We start from the raw sequence: 15,994 nt of genomic DNA on the forward strand, positions 1-15,994 counted from the left end.
GTTTTGTAGCTCTTTTCCCACTGCTCAGTGGCATAAAAGGACAGTGCTGCAAGTCTACATCCTTTTCACAGCACTTCTTCATAATCAGCACCATATTCTTGCATTAACCTCAGCATTCAAGATGGACAGATGGCAATATTAGTTCAAGTTAGAGTAAAAAGTACTACAGCACAAAGAACCCAACTTACCACATCACAAGAAGAAAAGGATTAATCCAAGAGAAAAAGACTGTCTCAGATCTATGGAAAGAAAGTTGCCGTAAACTTTTTCAGTTAGAGGACACCTCATTTTTAATTCCCACTACCATACTACTATTAAGATTTAATTCAGTTCCAGAACAACTGCTGCAAATGAAAGACTTAAAACAATCTCAATCACCTCCATCACTCTGTTGGTAATTTGTTAGTTTTATTCCCACTACCACAAGATAACATTAAGTTCTGAAATGACTGGAACTGAAAGGGTTAAATTTCTGGCAAGCATCACCAACACATTAGAATGTAATCAGCATCAAAAGTCCTGTCACCTCTCATGCTTTTCTCTCCACATACTCTAGAAACCAGTGGGGTGAATCTGCAGCAACCGGCAATGATGACATTATAGGGCCATGGTTCAATGTCATCAATAACGGCTGCTGTGCATTTACCAGACTAGTTATGTAGCTAAGTCCATGGAAACATGCAGGAGAGGTGACATGACTTCTAATGTACTAAATGATTTCACAAAATCTTATAACCTCAACTTGACAGACACAGCTAAAACAGCAACCCAAAGAATCCTGGTGACATCCTTTTAAGTTTATTCTTGTTGTTGCTGTCCATGCTGTGGCCCTAGGCCAACTGAACATAAACCTGGTGGACTGCAGGCTGAAGTTGCCTTTCTCCTGCAGTCCACCATTTTCCCCCTGTGGGGGCAGGGAAGATGATAAGGGATGCTTATTTGCGGGGACAGGATGGAAGCTGATGGTTATTTGTACAATCCGGCAGCAGAGCCACCCAGTTATATAGATGCCACCGTGTGAAGGCCCTCCTCTCCATGAACAGTTTATTCTTACTAAAACCAGGCATTTTACTCAGGTCAGGAAAGTCCTTTTTTACTAGTACTAGTACAAGTAGTTGTAGAGTCACCTTCATCTGAAATATGAACCCACTGGACAGCAGGCTGAAGTTCTCCTGCAGTCCACCATGCTCCTTTTGGGGGGCAGGAAAAAAACTGAGGGATGTTTGTATAACTGGGTAGTTCCTCAGCCCAGTTATATCAGTGCCACCACATGAAGGCATCCCTCTCCAGCACCCATCTTCTATTAATGGGTTTTATTAAAGCTAAAGGTAACTTATCCAGTTTATAAAGTCTATGCTAAGCTGAATAAAATCTCCATGAGATGGCAAGAACAAAATGAAAAAGACATCTCTAGACTCAGTGGGTTTAAAAAAGGAACCTTAGTATTTTTTACTTATTAATTTTTTTCTGATGGTGATGATGTACTTACATAGCTTTTTTTTTTTTTAAATACTGCATTACACCCACAGTAGCCAAGGCAGCAACACAAGGGAGATTCTGCACATACTAAATGTCGGGACAGTCAATATATATATAATCAGACCTTTACATGATGGTCAATGAATGCTGAGTCAGTTGGGTTAAGTGATTATTAATATATATTGGCAAACATTGACGGTGCTTCGAGTGTTTTACCTTTTCTCAATACCCTGGCAAAGGTGAGACTTGGCAAAGGAAAAAATAAGAAGAATATATCATCATTAGTCTGTACTCACAATGTCACCTGAGGCAGTTTATACACTTTTGTCAATATGCATGTTTATAAATATATAGATGACAAGTACATATACATGGCAGATTCATCAATATGTATATATATAAATATATATATAGTATAGGTATATATACTTTATACATGACAACACAGTCTTATGAGTACATGATGAGCAATACAGTATATATATATTCGGCATTAGTGACTGGCTAATTATCATGCAGTTATGGATTTAACTCTAACCTTAAGTTTTCATGTTTGAGAGCTTATGGCTAGAGACCATATTTCCAAAAATTTATGCCCAGCATCTACAAATAATATGCAAATGAACATTACCTTTTGAAACTGAAACTCGACCACTCACAATTTCTAAAAGCAGCATTCAGTTGATTTGACTTGACTGGCAATGTTCCTCAAGTACAATTTTGGTAATATGATCCCAGGAGATTTTGTTAATAGATTTAAACTGTATGTTCTAAGATTCATTATGTCCGAGAGTGAGGAGCTCAAACTAAAGTGCCTCTCATCAATTTAGTACATACGAGGAATTAATTAAGAAAGCTGTACCAACCCTTCCTCATGCTTCTAACTCATAACTGCCATGAAATAAGGTGAAAGAGGCTACCGGTACACAACATGACCTACTGAGAATATGGTACATCCTCATATACAATACAGTACTGAGAAATGGCTACAGAAGCAAAACTGACAGAATTAATCATATTCAAAATACATCTAAAAGATTTAACCTGGTAATTTGCCTGCTTGTACATGGTGTTAGATGTAGGATTTTAGAGAGAAAAGAAGTGTTATATCTTATACCATAACTCAGGTAACCATATAATCACCTAAAAACATACATGATGAGAGATGTATGAAAATCCAAAACAATTTGGCAGCCTTGATAAATTACTATACAAGTGTTCTGCCCCCTAAAAATGATAATGATACACAGGGTAGTCCATACATAACACTCCTCTTCTACTCTGCCCGGTGATTTCTCATATGCTGCAGGGATTCCTTAGTCAGCATTATCACACTCTATCCTGCATCACTTATTCACTTCCTACCCCCACTGCCACACCCACACCCATATCAGCAAGCTGGGCCATTCCAGAAACACATAAAATATCTCCAGGTAGATTTCTGGTGGACTGCTACTTATGGACCACCTTGTTCAGAGTACAGAATCTTCAGTGTAAATTAGTTAAGGGTAAAACTTGTATAATGCCGTGCAACAGACGTGGCTAAACCTACATGTAATAATATCACAGAGCTTAGATTTACCTCTATTAACACTGCAAAACAATACAGGAACCTCTAACAAAAAAGGACTTGAACTTAATACTGAATCCTCTACAGCGATAAGTGAGTGTTGCAATGGGCCTGAGCTCAATACAGAATCTTGTACAATGATACAAGAATGATGGAACCTTTACGATATCTGCTGAACACAAAATAAACTATGATACGGGTTAACAAGAGGAAGCAGGTGCATAACTTACCTGTTGTGTTTACTCTTCTTGGACTTGTGCTTCTTGCGTGACTCTGGGCTTGATGAACTGTGAATGTGAAAAAAGTATAAGTACCAGGGTTAGTACGGCACAATCCTACCTACAATGGACTCACTTATATCAGCATTTATTAGACACTTGAGGTGCTAGAGAAGGAAGGCTTTAAAAGATGGCACTGATATAATCACTGAGAAAAGCTGCACAGTCATACAAAATCCCCACAGTTCCCTTCTTGTCCACCACCTCCTTAAATACCACCCAAAAGAAGGAGGATGAACCCCACAGTTCCCTCCTTGTCCACCGCCTCCTTCAATATCACCCAAAAGGAGGACGGTGAGCTGCAGAAAAATGGCAACTTCAGCCTCCAGCCCACTGGGTTTATGTCTACCATCCAGATGACACTGAGCGCCACAACAACAGGCACTTTAAACCTATCTTATTTTCTACACTTTTAACCTTGTATCAGACTCAGTGTATCAATAAGAAATTCTGAAAGACCAGGATACACATACAAACTTTCTATAAGACAGTGTCCCAGGCCTACAGAGATGTCCCCCCCCCCTTTTTTAACAGATCAGTCCCCCCCCCCCTTTTTCTTCCTAATGGCTGCATTCAAGGCTTCACAGTCCCTTGCAACATTCCTGTCTAATTCCTTAACCCTGAGGTCCCTTCATCAGTCATCCTCCTCAGTTTTTCCTGGCCTACCAGCATGGAATGTCTCTTCAAACTTCCAGGTCTGTTCAGTGCTGCTCCTTGGTTATTTACTCTTACACACTCCCTACAGATGTCCAAACCACCCCAGTCTACTCATGTATAGCCATGAGCAAAAGTTATTTGACAGTCCTTTCCCTCCACTGTGTCCTGAATTCCATATTTCTCACCCCTTGCCTAATATCAGTGGGTATTCTTCCTTCCCACGGCCGCCTGTTATGTGCTTCATATTTCTCACGGCCACCTTTTATATGCTTCATATTTCTATCACATCAATATATTTCATGTGAAACCTTCCACTGCCATATTGGCAAACTTTTCCTTCTGGGTACACATCATCTCACTAACATATACACAGACAAAATGTCCTCTCAAATCTGCACACACCTCTACAATACATCATCACTCACCTCACCCTTTCTCCTTATCTGCTCCTCCTTTTTGTTTCATTTCACCCACCCTCCTTCTCCTCTGCTTTTTTCCCCCTTTTTTTTTTATACCCTCCTCCTTCCCTCCAATGTACAAACAACAAAAAGGGGGAATCTAAACTCACCGATCTCTGCTCCTCTTCTTCTTTTTCTTCTTTTCCTTCTTCTCCTTTTTAGTTGTTGGTTCGGGTGAGGGCGAGGGAGTGTGCACCCAGCCGTACTTCTTCCCGCCCCCAGCCTCAGCCCCTGCCTTTTCTGCCCCCCGTGCCTTCTCTGCTGCGGCCCGAGCTAGTTCCTCCTTTGCTCGCCTGTTTGGGTCGAGTGATGAGCCCTCCACAAAGTACTCTGAGATCCCAAATGCTTCCTTCAGGCGGGAGTTTTTCTCTTGTTGGGCCTCTGCCACCGCATGAGTCTCCCGCACACTGTAAGGATGGAAAAAGGGTGACATGAGAAAGGCGGCTGGAAATCAGGGTATGATGAGAAGGGTGGAAGAAAAAAAATGAAAAGAAGGGTGGCAGGGAAAAATAACATGACACAAGCAAGAAGGGTGGCAGGGAAAAATAACATGACACAAGCAAGAAGGGTGGCAGGGAAAAATAACATGACACAAGCAAGAAGGGTGGTAGGGAAAAATAACATGACACAAGCAAGAAGGGTGGCAGGGAAAAATAACATGACACAAGCATGAAGGGTGGCAGGGAAACAGGGCATGATAAAAAGGGTGGAAGGGAAAAATGGTGTGGCAAGATGGGTGGCAGGACATGACAGATGGAAGTAGCAGGGTTTTTCTATTCCATATTTATGATCCATGCCAATACACGCTTATCATGTGGGGGAGTCTAACCCCTACTCCAACCCCTCTGACTAGCTGCCTGCTACTACACACATCTGAAGCACATCTGTAAAATAAATACTAACAGAAGGTCAAGGTCATCAAATTTTGGCATAGTTAAAGTGCTCTTGCCAAGATGCATCTGTATATACAGTTACATGAAGGCTTCCTTTATAGTGTTCAGGAAAATGAGCTAAATGCAAAATAAAGAAATGTGAGGTCAAGGTCAAACACAAGGTCAAGGACATCAAAGTTTGGCATGGCTGAAATGCTCTCACCAAAATGTATCTGTGTATAATTTTAAAGAGGGTATCTTTAACAGTTTCTTCGGAAATAAACTAAAAGCAAAACAGGACGGGAAGGGCAGACATAACCAACACTATACGCCCTGGCCATATACATGGCAGGGCATAAAAACATATGTACATCTGGTTAAGCTTGTAAGGTGGAGCCAATACATCATGGGATTAATGATGCCATTACACCACGGGAGTAAATGATGTGTGAATGAGCCCGGTCCACTTCACTAGCTGTCGACAGTTCTCTCACTTGCATACTTTATCTTTTAATTTTCTTATCCTACCTCATCCTATTCTTATATGGGAAAAATCATGGTTAATGATGATAATGTTACAACATGCAAGGAATACATGGACATTGTTCTTTCTACCCAACCCCCAGAGACCATTATGGGATGAAATGAACTGATGCCAGAGAAATCAATGAGTGAATATTGATTTCTTTTCTCTACTTCTCTAGTTATCCTCTCTCTCTCATGCACCTATACTTCACATTACTTTCTGTGCTTTTCTATCTTCTCTTCTATTTCCCTTTTAAAATCCTAATTCTCTTATTTTTTCCTTTCCTTATGTGTTATCCCTTTCATATCCCATTCCTCCATTCCTACTCTTTCTTCTCTCACTTCCACTTCCCATCCCAACTTTGTTTTCAGTGCTGATGAGAAGCTTATATTACTGCCACTATGCAATATGGATGGAGAAGATGCAGTGTTTACCCAGGAGCCAAACCTCATATTTCCCTGCACATCACTGTGGGAAGGACCCTGGTGAGGTGCTTTCTACCACAAGGGGATGCCGGATCCCTACACAGAGTACGTACTGAACTGCACCGTAAGGCGATTCCAGAGATACAGCTAATTATCTGTGACTAATGGGTCTGCTCAGCCAGACAGACCAGGGTTAAGCAACAACAACTTGTTCTCAATCAACTGATCTCATGGATGTCTTTTTTAATATCATTCTTGTTATTTTTTAATTTTATTCAGCTTAGGATAGACTTTTTGAACTGGAGAGGTTAGAAACAACCTTAATACTTTATGCTTATTATAATATGAGAGGCTTCTTCAAAGTGGCATACAATCTCTGGATAGCAACAAAAATGAACTTCAGAGAACATTTCCCTGACTCATCTGGTTAACCTTCCTCATAAGTCCTCTTTCACTACCCATCTCTCTACAGTACTTCTTCTCTCTTAACCTCCCTCACTCAGATTTTTTAAAATTAAATTCTTGCTTTCTCCAGGCAATCGGATTTAGCTCACAACACACTTTTCATCCTGGAATTGTTTGATATATTCTTCATTACTCCCTCCAGTGCTGTGGTGCTCTCGCACGTTGAGGAGAATTATAATGAAAAAGCAAGAATTAAAAACAAAAATGTATTATAGGATCAAGCAGATTAATCCAAAATCTATCAATATCCAGATGGCTTATTCCCCCAAGAGGCAGCCACAACAAACTGCTTCACATCACCCTGTCCTCCATTATCATGCATCCTTCCTCTAACTAACAACACCTCATTTGTTTATCTCTCCACTCCATCCAAAGCCAATAATGCCAATAGTGCAACAAGGCTCTGTTAGGTACCTTATAACCGAGCGCAAGGTACGACGAACATGTGTGGTGGTTGTGGTAGTGGCGGTAGCAGGTTGGGATGTGGTTTGTTGCCCTCCCTGCCAACCTTCATGCCACCCCTTCTTATGGTTTGGCTGGAGGTGGCTACTGTTGTATAGCCTTCGTAACTTCTTGCGCTGTCTGTTTCGTCTATTTCGCCAATTTCTGCGAGCGTAATGTCCAAGACTAAGGGCAGGGGAACGTGTATGTGGGTGTGGGTGTGCAAGAGCATCGGCAGCACATGTGAGGGGGGCAGCAGCAGCCAGCTTGTGCAGCAGGGCAGTGTGCTGTGCCAGGAGGGAGGCTACTAGTTGTTCCCATGGCCCCCCACCCACACCTGGTCCCTCACTGCTCCCCGCACCCCCAGACCCTGAAGGTGAGGTCATAACACAGTCCTCTTGTGGAATATAACACGACCCTTTAGTGGAACATATCACGGCTCTTTAGTGGAACTCAACACAGCCCTCTTGACTTAAAGTCCACACAACATGGCACTCAGGCACAGCAAACACCGTAACATGGCAGGGGCAGAGAGTACGACACATGGGGGTACAAAGCACACGTAGGCATAAGACTAATATTGTGCTCAAGGTAGTGGATCAGCTAGTTCAGTTGCTTGGCAAGTCAGTAAACTCAAAAGTCTGAACTACAAACAAAACTACACTAAGGCAAGTATGGAAGACTTGGTTGTGGTTGGAGTCAGACTTAAACTACATCACAAGTGTTGGAAGACTTGGTTGTTGAGGTGATGTATGGTTCTGCTACATCACAATGGTTGTCCGGTAGGCCTGAACATGGTAGCAGGAAGCCCATGGACCAAAGAGTAGCTGCCGCCTACCCCACCAGCCCTACCCTGCCCTGCCCTGCCCTCACACCCGGCCTCTGGCATCTGTGAAGCCATACTACCCAGTAGCTTCATAGTCCTGCCTGCCGGGCCATCTACAGGCCATGTTAATCTCTCAACTGCTGCCTGGCCCTCACTGATGCCACACTCATCATTGTGGCCCTGGTGGCCAGGCCAGGCCAGGCTCCTGGCACTGTGTTGTTACTAGAATTTCAACAGCTGTGATGTCACTATGACAATGGATGTAATGGCCACAGGCAGGGTGGTGGGCAGTGTGGCGGGTGGTGGTGGGCAGTGGCTGAGGCGGGCGGCACGGGCAGGGCAGCAAGGTGGCAGGGCGTGCGGCACAAGCTGGGTGACGACTGGCAGGGTTTTATCTCGCCCGCCGCTCACAGTTCTCCCTCCCTGCCTCCCCTCTCCCTCCACTCCCTTCCACACCACTGTTTATAATCAATAGTGGCAGGCTCCCCTTTCCCCTTCCCCTCACCTTCCCTTCCTCTCCCCTCACTCTGGCCTCCTCTCCCCTCACTCTTGCCCACCCGCTCTCTCTGCCATTCTCTCACCCTTCTCTCCCCTCCTCTCACCCCTCTCCCTCTCAACATCTCTCCAATGGTAGTAAGACAACTTTCCAGGCTCGATTTTTCTACCATCAAAGAAATGAGTACATGATGTTTTTCATAGGACTTACCACAAACCTAAAAGAGATTCAAGGATTTTGTAAAAGACCCTAAAAAAAAATTTAAAAACAAAATCTGGAAATCATATGAGAACACAGTGTATTTCAAATATTCCAAATAAAGATGCCACTTTAATAATCCAGATACTAAAGTCACCAGTTTAGTTGCCAAAGTCTTGAAGAGGGTAAGAGTGAGCTAATCCTGAGAAGGCCGTCACTTCAGAGCCAATAAGAAGAGAAAGGCAAATGAAGAAGCAAAAGTGAAGAGAAGAAAATGATAAAAAGGAGAGGGGAAAAGTTGAAAATGAAAATGAATGATACTGAAAATGAAGATATCTGAGAAGCAGAGGTAAAGAAGAAGACACAAATGAGAGATGAAAGATAAGGACAGTAAAGGAAAAGGTAAGTTATCTGAGAAAAAAGACTGGAAAGGGAGAGGTAAGTTATCTGAGAAAGAAGACAGGACAGGAAGAGGTAAGATATTAAAGAAAGAAGATATAAGAATTATGAGGCAACAGAGAGGACAAAACTGACCAAGATGGGAAAGAGAGAAAAAAAGGGGAGATTCTGAACTGAAGGGTGAAATGAAGCCGGGTAGCCAAGCATGGAGGCAGAAAAAATCCAGAAGAGTCAAAGATGAAAAGATGTGGTGGAGCAAAAACAAAGATGAGTGAATGGAGGAAGAAATGTCACTGAGAATGAGAAAAATGGTGTAGAGCTAAAGATGATAAGAGAGAAAGGGGAGACAGGAAGAAAACTATGAGATGTGGGTGTACAGTATAAGGCAGAGACTGAGAAGGAAACAGAGATGGGAGAATAGAGCTAAGAACTTGCGGAAGAAAGTCAAAGTAGAAGGAAAAAAAAAACTGGGAAAAAAAAAAAAAAACGGAAAAAAAAGAAAAAAAAGAAAGAAAGAGAGGGAGAGAGAGAGAGACTGGGGCAGGAGGAGGAGGGCAATGGTGGTGGCTGTGTGGTGGCCTAAGCTAGGATCATCCCCGCACATTTGTCCTCCCTCCCAGCCTCCTCGTCTCTCTCTCTCTCTCTCTCTGTCTTTTTGCAGTTTATTCTTGTGGCTACCAGATTCTTTTATTCAATAATGGAATTAATGAAGGCTATATCCAACCCTTACAGTACAGCAAGTCTGTCCTAAGATGAATAAAATACAGGGTGATCAGGAAATAGCCCTTCAATAGAAACTTACAGTTGTTGCAGAGATGGGTCAGTCTGCTGGTAAGGGTGAGGTATAAATGATGCAGGATCAACATTGATAACAATGAGTATGCCACCCCTGAAATACAAAATAATGGCTGTGGAGTGGAACAGGAGTGTATCCATCAACTCTTTGCCAAGCAGTTCTACTAGGCTCATAATCAAACAGAGAAAGTTAAAACAAATTCTTGCTGTCCATTGTACCACCTCAAATGTCAGGATGCTTGTCCCACACACTGAGGTCAGCAGGTGGCTCATACTGCACACCAATTACTGGAGATCTGTGAACTGAATTGCCTCCCAATATCTTTCCCCTCCTTTTTCCATTTTCCTCTTCCTTTTTCCCATTACAGTTCATTTGTTCTTCTGTCTTCTGCACCTCTTTTTTTTCTGCTGCTGTTTCACTTATTCTGTTTGCTTCTTCGCCATCTTTCTTTTGTTGCTCTTTCATTGATCCTGCTTCCTTCTTTACCTCCTTTCACTTTTTTCCTCCCACTCATTCTTCACCGTATTTCAGTTATGCTATTTTTTCTTTCCCTTCCCTTCATTTCCCCCTCTTTCTCCTTTCTTCTGCCAGTCTTTCAGTTGCACTATTTACTTTTCTCCCGCCACTAATTTTTCCCCTCCCTCCTTCCCTCGCATTCTTTGCTACCTCTCCATAAATCACGGGAGGAAGGCAAACTTTGAGCATAACTCTTGCAAGCCCCCGGGCAGTGGAGCACCTCTCTCCACCACTTCCTCCACTTCTATCCATTCTTCATCCCTCCACCACATCACTTTTCTACATCCTTCTCTTAGGGCTCCTTTCCTTCTTTTACTCCCTCTTCTCCAACCTTCACTCAATGCTCTTTTCCCTCTTTTCCTCCTCCTTCTCTTTATACTCCTTTCCCTCTTTTTCTCCCTCTTCTCCATCCTTCTCTTTACGGTCGTTTATATCTCCATTGCAAACGCCACCTTCATCCATTCTTTACTTCACCACTCCGCCTTTCTCCATCCTTCATTTTATGCTCCCTCCTTTCTTTACTCTTCCTCCACTCCTTCTTTATTCTTCACTCCTGCTCCTCTCCAACTTTCTCCTCGCCTTCATTCCTGTTCTCCTTTCTTTCACCATCCTTCACTTTATATTCCTACCAATCTTTCTCTTCTTCATTCTCTTTTCTCCTTTTCTCCATCCTTCATTCTATGCTACTATCACATTTTCTCTTCTTCCCTCTTTCACACTGTTCTGTTTCCTTTTTACTCCTCTCTTTTCCATTCTTCCCTCTATTCTCCTTCCCTTCTTTCTCGTCTTCTCCATCCTATTTCCTTTTTACTCCATCATTTCTCTCTCCAATTTTCTCCCTCCCACCTTCCCTCCAGGTAACACAGGTGACTCAAATACGCCTGGAACCTAATTACCGTCTCTCACCTGTCCAGCCTCCTACCTGGCCTGTCTAGTTTCTCTCACATACTGCCAGTCTTCACCAAATCTATTGAAAAATATTGACATACGGTAACTAGTTATCGACCTATCTATGGTACCTGCCCACCTATATATATCAGACTATCTACTTAACTATCAATCAATCTACCTACCTACCTCTCAATCTATCTATCTACTTACCTATCAGCCTATCTACCTACCTGCCTAGCTGCTACCTCTCCAACCATCCATAGCCAGAGGCCATTTTTTACTGAATATTTATCTGCCTACCCATACTGTACAGTATCTAATTGTAACTACCTGTCTACCAATATATCTCTTATCTTCTTATATTCTTTTTTCGTTATTATGTCCGTACCGTAGTAACCAATTGCTACTCTGAGGTTAATTTTACTTCCAAATTACACAATAAGAATGGAAAAAGTCATGAAGACATGGAATAAAACCCCTGACCTACAGTATAATGAGGCCAGCCGTCATCAACATCACATTTTTTCCAATACAACTGCTGCTGTGGCACTGATGAGCAGCCTATATGTGGTGGTGCTCTGGTCACTGAGTGGAGCAAATAAGCTTCTGTGTCCAGCCAGGAGCCAAACCTCCTCATGCCTCCATACACCTTAGTGTGAGGACAGACCCTGATATCCTAGCAAAGGTGCTGTCTGCCACGAGGGGGAACTAGACCCCTACATAGTGTACTCTACTGTATCTGCAGGATGGCCCCACGGCAGTTGGTCACCTATGGTCAATAGGTTTGCTAAGCTAAACAGACCGGGGTTAAATAACAAAATCTTAACACCAACAACAACAACAACAAATATGAACAACAACAACTGCTGCTGTAAATTAAGGGTACCTGCCAAATCTACTTAAATTAGGCACTGGAAATTCACCCTTTCAATTTGATATGGTACTTTATTATGTATTTTCTTACTGCTTTCCCCACATGGTTTTATTCATCTATGGAACAAGTTTTCAACTTGGAGGAGTAAAATACAGTCTTCAAATACTTCATCTCTACTACAGGGTTCTCCTAAGCTGAAAAAGAGCAAGTGGGGGAGCAGGAGGAGGATGGAGAGATGGAAATACAGGAAGAGAAGGAAGACAATGGTATGGAGGAGGAGGAGGAGGAGGAGGGATGAAAACAGAGAAAAGGGGGAGATGAAGACAGCGGTGCAGGGAGATCAAAAGCGAGGAGGACAAAGAGATGGAATTTCAGTAAGTGAGGGAGAAGGAAGAAGGAAAGGAGAAAATAGAGGAGGAGGAGGAAGAGGAGGAGGAGGAAGAGGACAGCTGTTGTATTGATTAGAGAAGGCAAGAGGGAGGCTGGGAGGGAGACAGTGCAAGGGAGGGAGGGAGGGAGGGAGGGAGGGAGGGGGGTAGAGAGAGAGAGAGAGAGAGAGAGAGAGAGAGAGAGAGAGAGAGAGAGAGAGAGAGAGGGGGGGGAAGGAAAAGAGTGGAGAGAGTGGGAGAGATGAGGAGGGAAGGGAGTGAGAATAGGAAGGGGGAGAGGAGGGGAGGAAGGAAGAGTGAGGGAAGAGCAAGGAAAGGAGAGAGGAGGAGGGGAGGGGTAAAGGAAAGGTGAGAGAAGGCAGAGGGAGAGGGAAGAAAGGGAAAAAAGAATGGGGAGGATGACAGAAAGCAGAATGGAAGGCAAAAAGGGGGAAGGAAAAAAAGAAGAGAATGGAAAAAAAAGGAAGGACAGTAAATGAGGAGGGAGGAGAAAGAGGGGAGGAGAGGAGAGAAACAAGAGAGGTCAGGGGGGACAAACGGAAGAAGGGAAAGGCGAGAATGGGGTGGAGCAACAGGGAAAAAACAAAGATGAAGGAAAGAGTATGAGAGGGAACACACAGAAATGAATAGGTAGAAGATTGTCTTATTATGCCACTGAGCTACGGGACATGGGCTGGAAATGTACGAAATCCATTGCCTAGTTAAAGTGTATGTGCGATGGGAAGAGTGAGGAAGGAAGGAGGCAAAGAAAAGATGTTAGGGGCATTTTTGCAATCTCTCTCTCTCGTAATTACTGAAATGTGAAACTTATAATACATTATTCATATCAAGTATAACTGAACTGGCATTGAAGAAATAATTCTCTCTCTCTCTCTCTCTCTCTCTCTCCAAATCCCCTCCATCTGTAAAGGTGACACTGGGTTAAAATCTCGGATTGTGGGAGAGAAAACAGGAGGGATGGAGGGAGGGAAAAGAGAGGAGGGATGGAGGGAGGGAAAAGAGAGGAGGGAGGGAGGGTGGAAGGGAAGAAGGAGGAGGGAGGGAGGGAAAAGAGAGGGAGGAATGAAGGGAATAAAGGATGAGAGAGAAGAGAGGGAAGGAATGAAATGGAAAGGGAAGGGAAGGCAAGGGATGCAAAGGGGAGAGGATAACAGGATGGAAGAAGAAATGAGATATGGAGGAAGAAAAATGGAACGGAAGGTGAAAGGGAAGGAACGAAAGACTGGAATGGAAGACAGGAAATGGAAGGGACTTGGGAAATGAATGGTATGAGAACTGGAAAGGAGAGAGAGAGAGAGAGAGAGAGAGAGAGAGAGAGAGAGAGAGAGAGAGAGAGGAAGGGAGGGAAGGGGGAGGGAGAGGCCTGTTATCGAGCGAAGAGGGAGGGAAAAATGTGATGGAATGCAGGGGCAACAGAGGCGAGAGGAGGGGGAAGGGAGGAGAAAGCGGTAGGAGGAGGTGAGACGTAGGAGGAAGGGGATGAGGGGGAAGGGGGAGAGAAAAGGAAGAGGAGGAGGACGGGAGAAGAAACGCGAGAAAGGCGGAGGGAAACAGAAGACAGAAAGGGGAAGGGGGAGTGTTGAGGAAGAAAGACGGTGACGGGGAGGGAAAAGGTAGGTGAGGAGGAGAGGAGAGGAGAGGAGAGGAGAGGAAGGGGAAGGGGGGAGGAGTAGGCAGAAGGAAGTGACGGAGAAAAAGAGGGAGTGGAAGAAAAGCAGGGAGTGGAGAAAAGTAAGGAGGGGTAGAAAATACGAAGGAAATTACGGTGGGATTGGAAAGCATATGTAAAGGAAGATGTACTTACCTATTTGTAAATACATCTTCCTTTACATAAGCTTTCCAATCCCACCGTAATTTCCTTCGTATTTTCTACCCCCCCCTTGTGTGTGTGTGTGTGTGTGTGTGTGTGTGTGTGTGTGTGTGTGTGTGTGTGTGTGTGAGAGAGAGAGAGAGAGAGAGCGCGTGTGAAAATAAGGCTGGGTTGTGGGAAAGGACAGGTGAGTTGGGTAATTGGTGCAGGTGAGAAGGGCTGAGAGGCTGGCTTGACGCTAAGCCGGTCTGAGCGGCTTTCCCAGGCTTACCTAACCCCCCCTTCCTTCCCCCTAACCCCTTCCCCTCTCTTTCTCTTCCCCCATCCTCTACCTCTTCTCCCTTCTACCCTGTTTACCCCTTCCAGCTTCTTTTCACTTCCTCTTCCCTCCCTTTTTTTCCTTGCCCTCTCTTCTCCCTCTTCCTATCCCTCCTCCCCCTTTCCCTCCCTCCTCCCCCTAACCCTCCCCCACTCACCCCTCCCCTTGCTCTCTCTGCTACTACCGGATCATTTTATTACGCCTAAAAGAATTCCTTAATATTCAGTCCATTTCCTCGTCCCCTTCACTCTTTTCCCCTCTCCTTACTACTCCCTTCTCTCTTTTTCTCTCCCCTTTCCCAATATCCTTCCATCTCCCCTTCAATCTTTCCCCCCCCTCTCCTTTCCCTGCCTTTTTCCCACCCTTTCCCCTCTTTTCGGTGCCCTTTTCATCTCCTTTCACTATCCTTCCCGTATCCTACCCTCCTTCCCCCTCCTTTCCCTGAACTCCTCCAGTTTCAAAAGTCAACCCTGAGCTGAGCAAAACCATCCTCTGGCTAAAGAGAATAATCGTCTCACTCTTTATCCCATTACTCTCTCTCTCTTACTCCTCTTCCTACCTCTCTCCAACTCACTGTTCTCCATCCAACCCACTTTCCTTCCTCCCCTAAACCCTCCCTCCATCTCATATCCCTTTCACAATATCCTCCTCCCTCCCCTCTCTCGTCTACACGGCAGCTCACGCCATCTACCGCCAGGAAAACACACTACTCTCGTTTTCTACATGACGTCATCTCCCCATCAGGGAAACTACACTACTTTTCAGAAACAAATATACACCCAATTCAGCAGTTTCAAGAGTATAACTTTGAGACAGCTAAGAATACTGCACAATGCTTTATAAAGACAGACACAGATATATTGACAGATGGACAGTGATAGTGAAAAATTCGTAAAAGAGGTGATGCAATGGAGTGGTGGTCTGGGAAGAGTTATCTCTGCAATCACCATATTCATAACGCCACACCGTCATAGTCTCAACACAACAAATACATCCCGTGGAAAACAAACGCTTCAATACGTGGAGTAAAGAAGATTAAAACGTTAGGAAGGTAGGATTTGAGCAGGTCATGTACTGTATGATTGGTTGCCTTGAGCCGAGACGTCACCAGGGCACTCACCTGGGTAACGGAGCCAGGACAACTGTTTTAAGCAGCCAGTGTGACGCAGAGCCTGCTTTATTTTATACATTTCACGAGGTTATAGTACTTTTCACTATATGCAGTGCGTATGGGTGTTCTGGGAAGACACCCCACGGTCATTTTCTGACACGCTTTCACATGCTAAGTGATAAAGATCACCAGACTAAA

General features: G+C 43.9%; 1 protein-coding gene across 1 annotated transcript in view; it reads right to left on the reverse strand.

Moving 5' to 3' along the window:
• Nucleotides 1-15,994, reverse strand: part of Srrm234 (Serine-arginine repetitive matrix 2/3/4) — an 81,379-nt gene that overhangs the window by 49,406 nt on the left and 15,979 nt on the right. Inside the window, exons 5-6 of the mRNA XM_080274674.1 lie at nucleotides 4,553-4,849; nucleotides 3,280-3,336 (exon numbers count right to left, since the gene is read on the reverse strand). Coding sequence (XP_080130800.1) covers nucleotides 3,280-3,336; nucleotides 4,553-4,849 — 354 coding nt within the window. The remainder of the gene's footprint in view (nucleotides 1-3,279; nucleotides 3,337-4,552; nucleotides 4,850-15,994) is intronic.

This window comes from Coenobita brevimanus, chromosome 1 (genome assembly GCF_032717465.1).
Source record: "Coenobita brevimanus isolate Jiangsu-jjx chromosome 1, ASM3271746v2, whole genome shotgun sequence".
NCBI classification, from domain to species: Eukaryota; Metazoa; Arthropoda; class Malacostraca; order Decapoda; family Coenobitidae; genus Coenobita; species Coenobita brevimanus.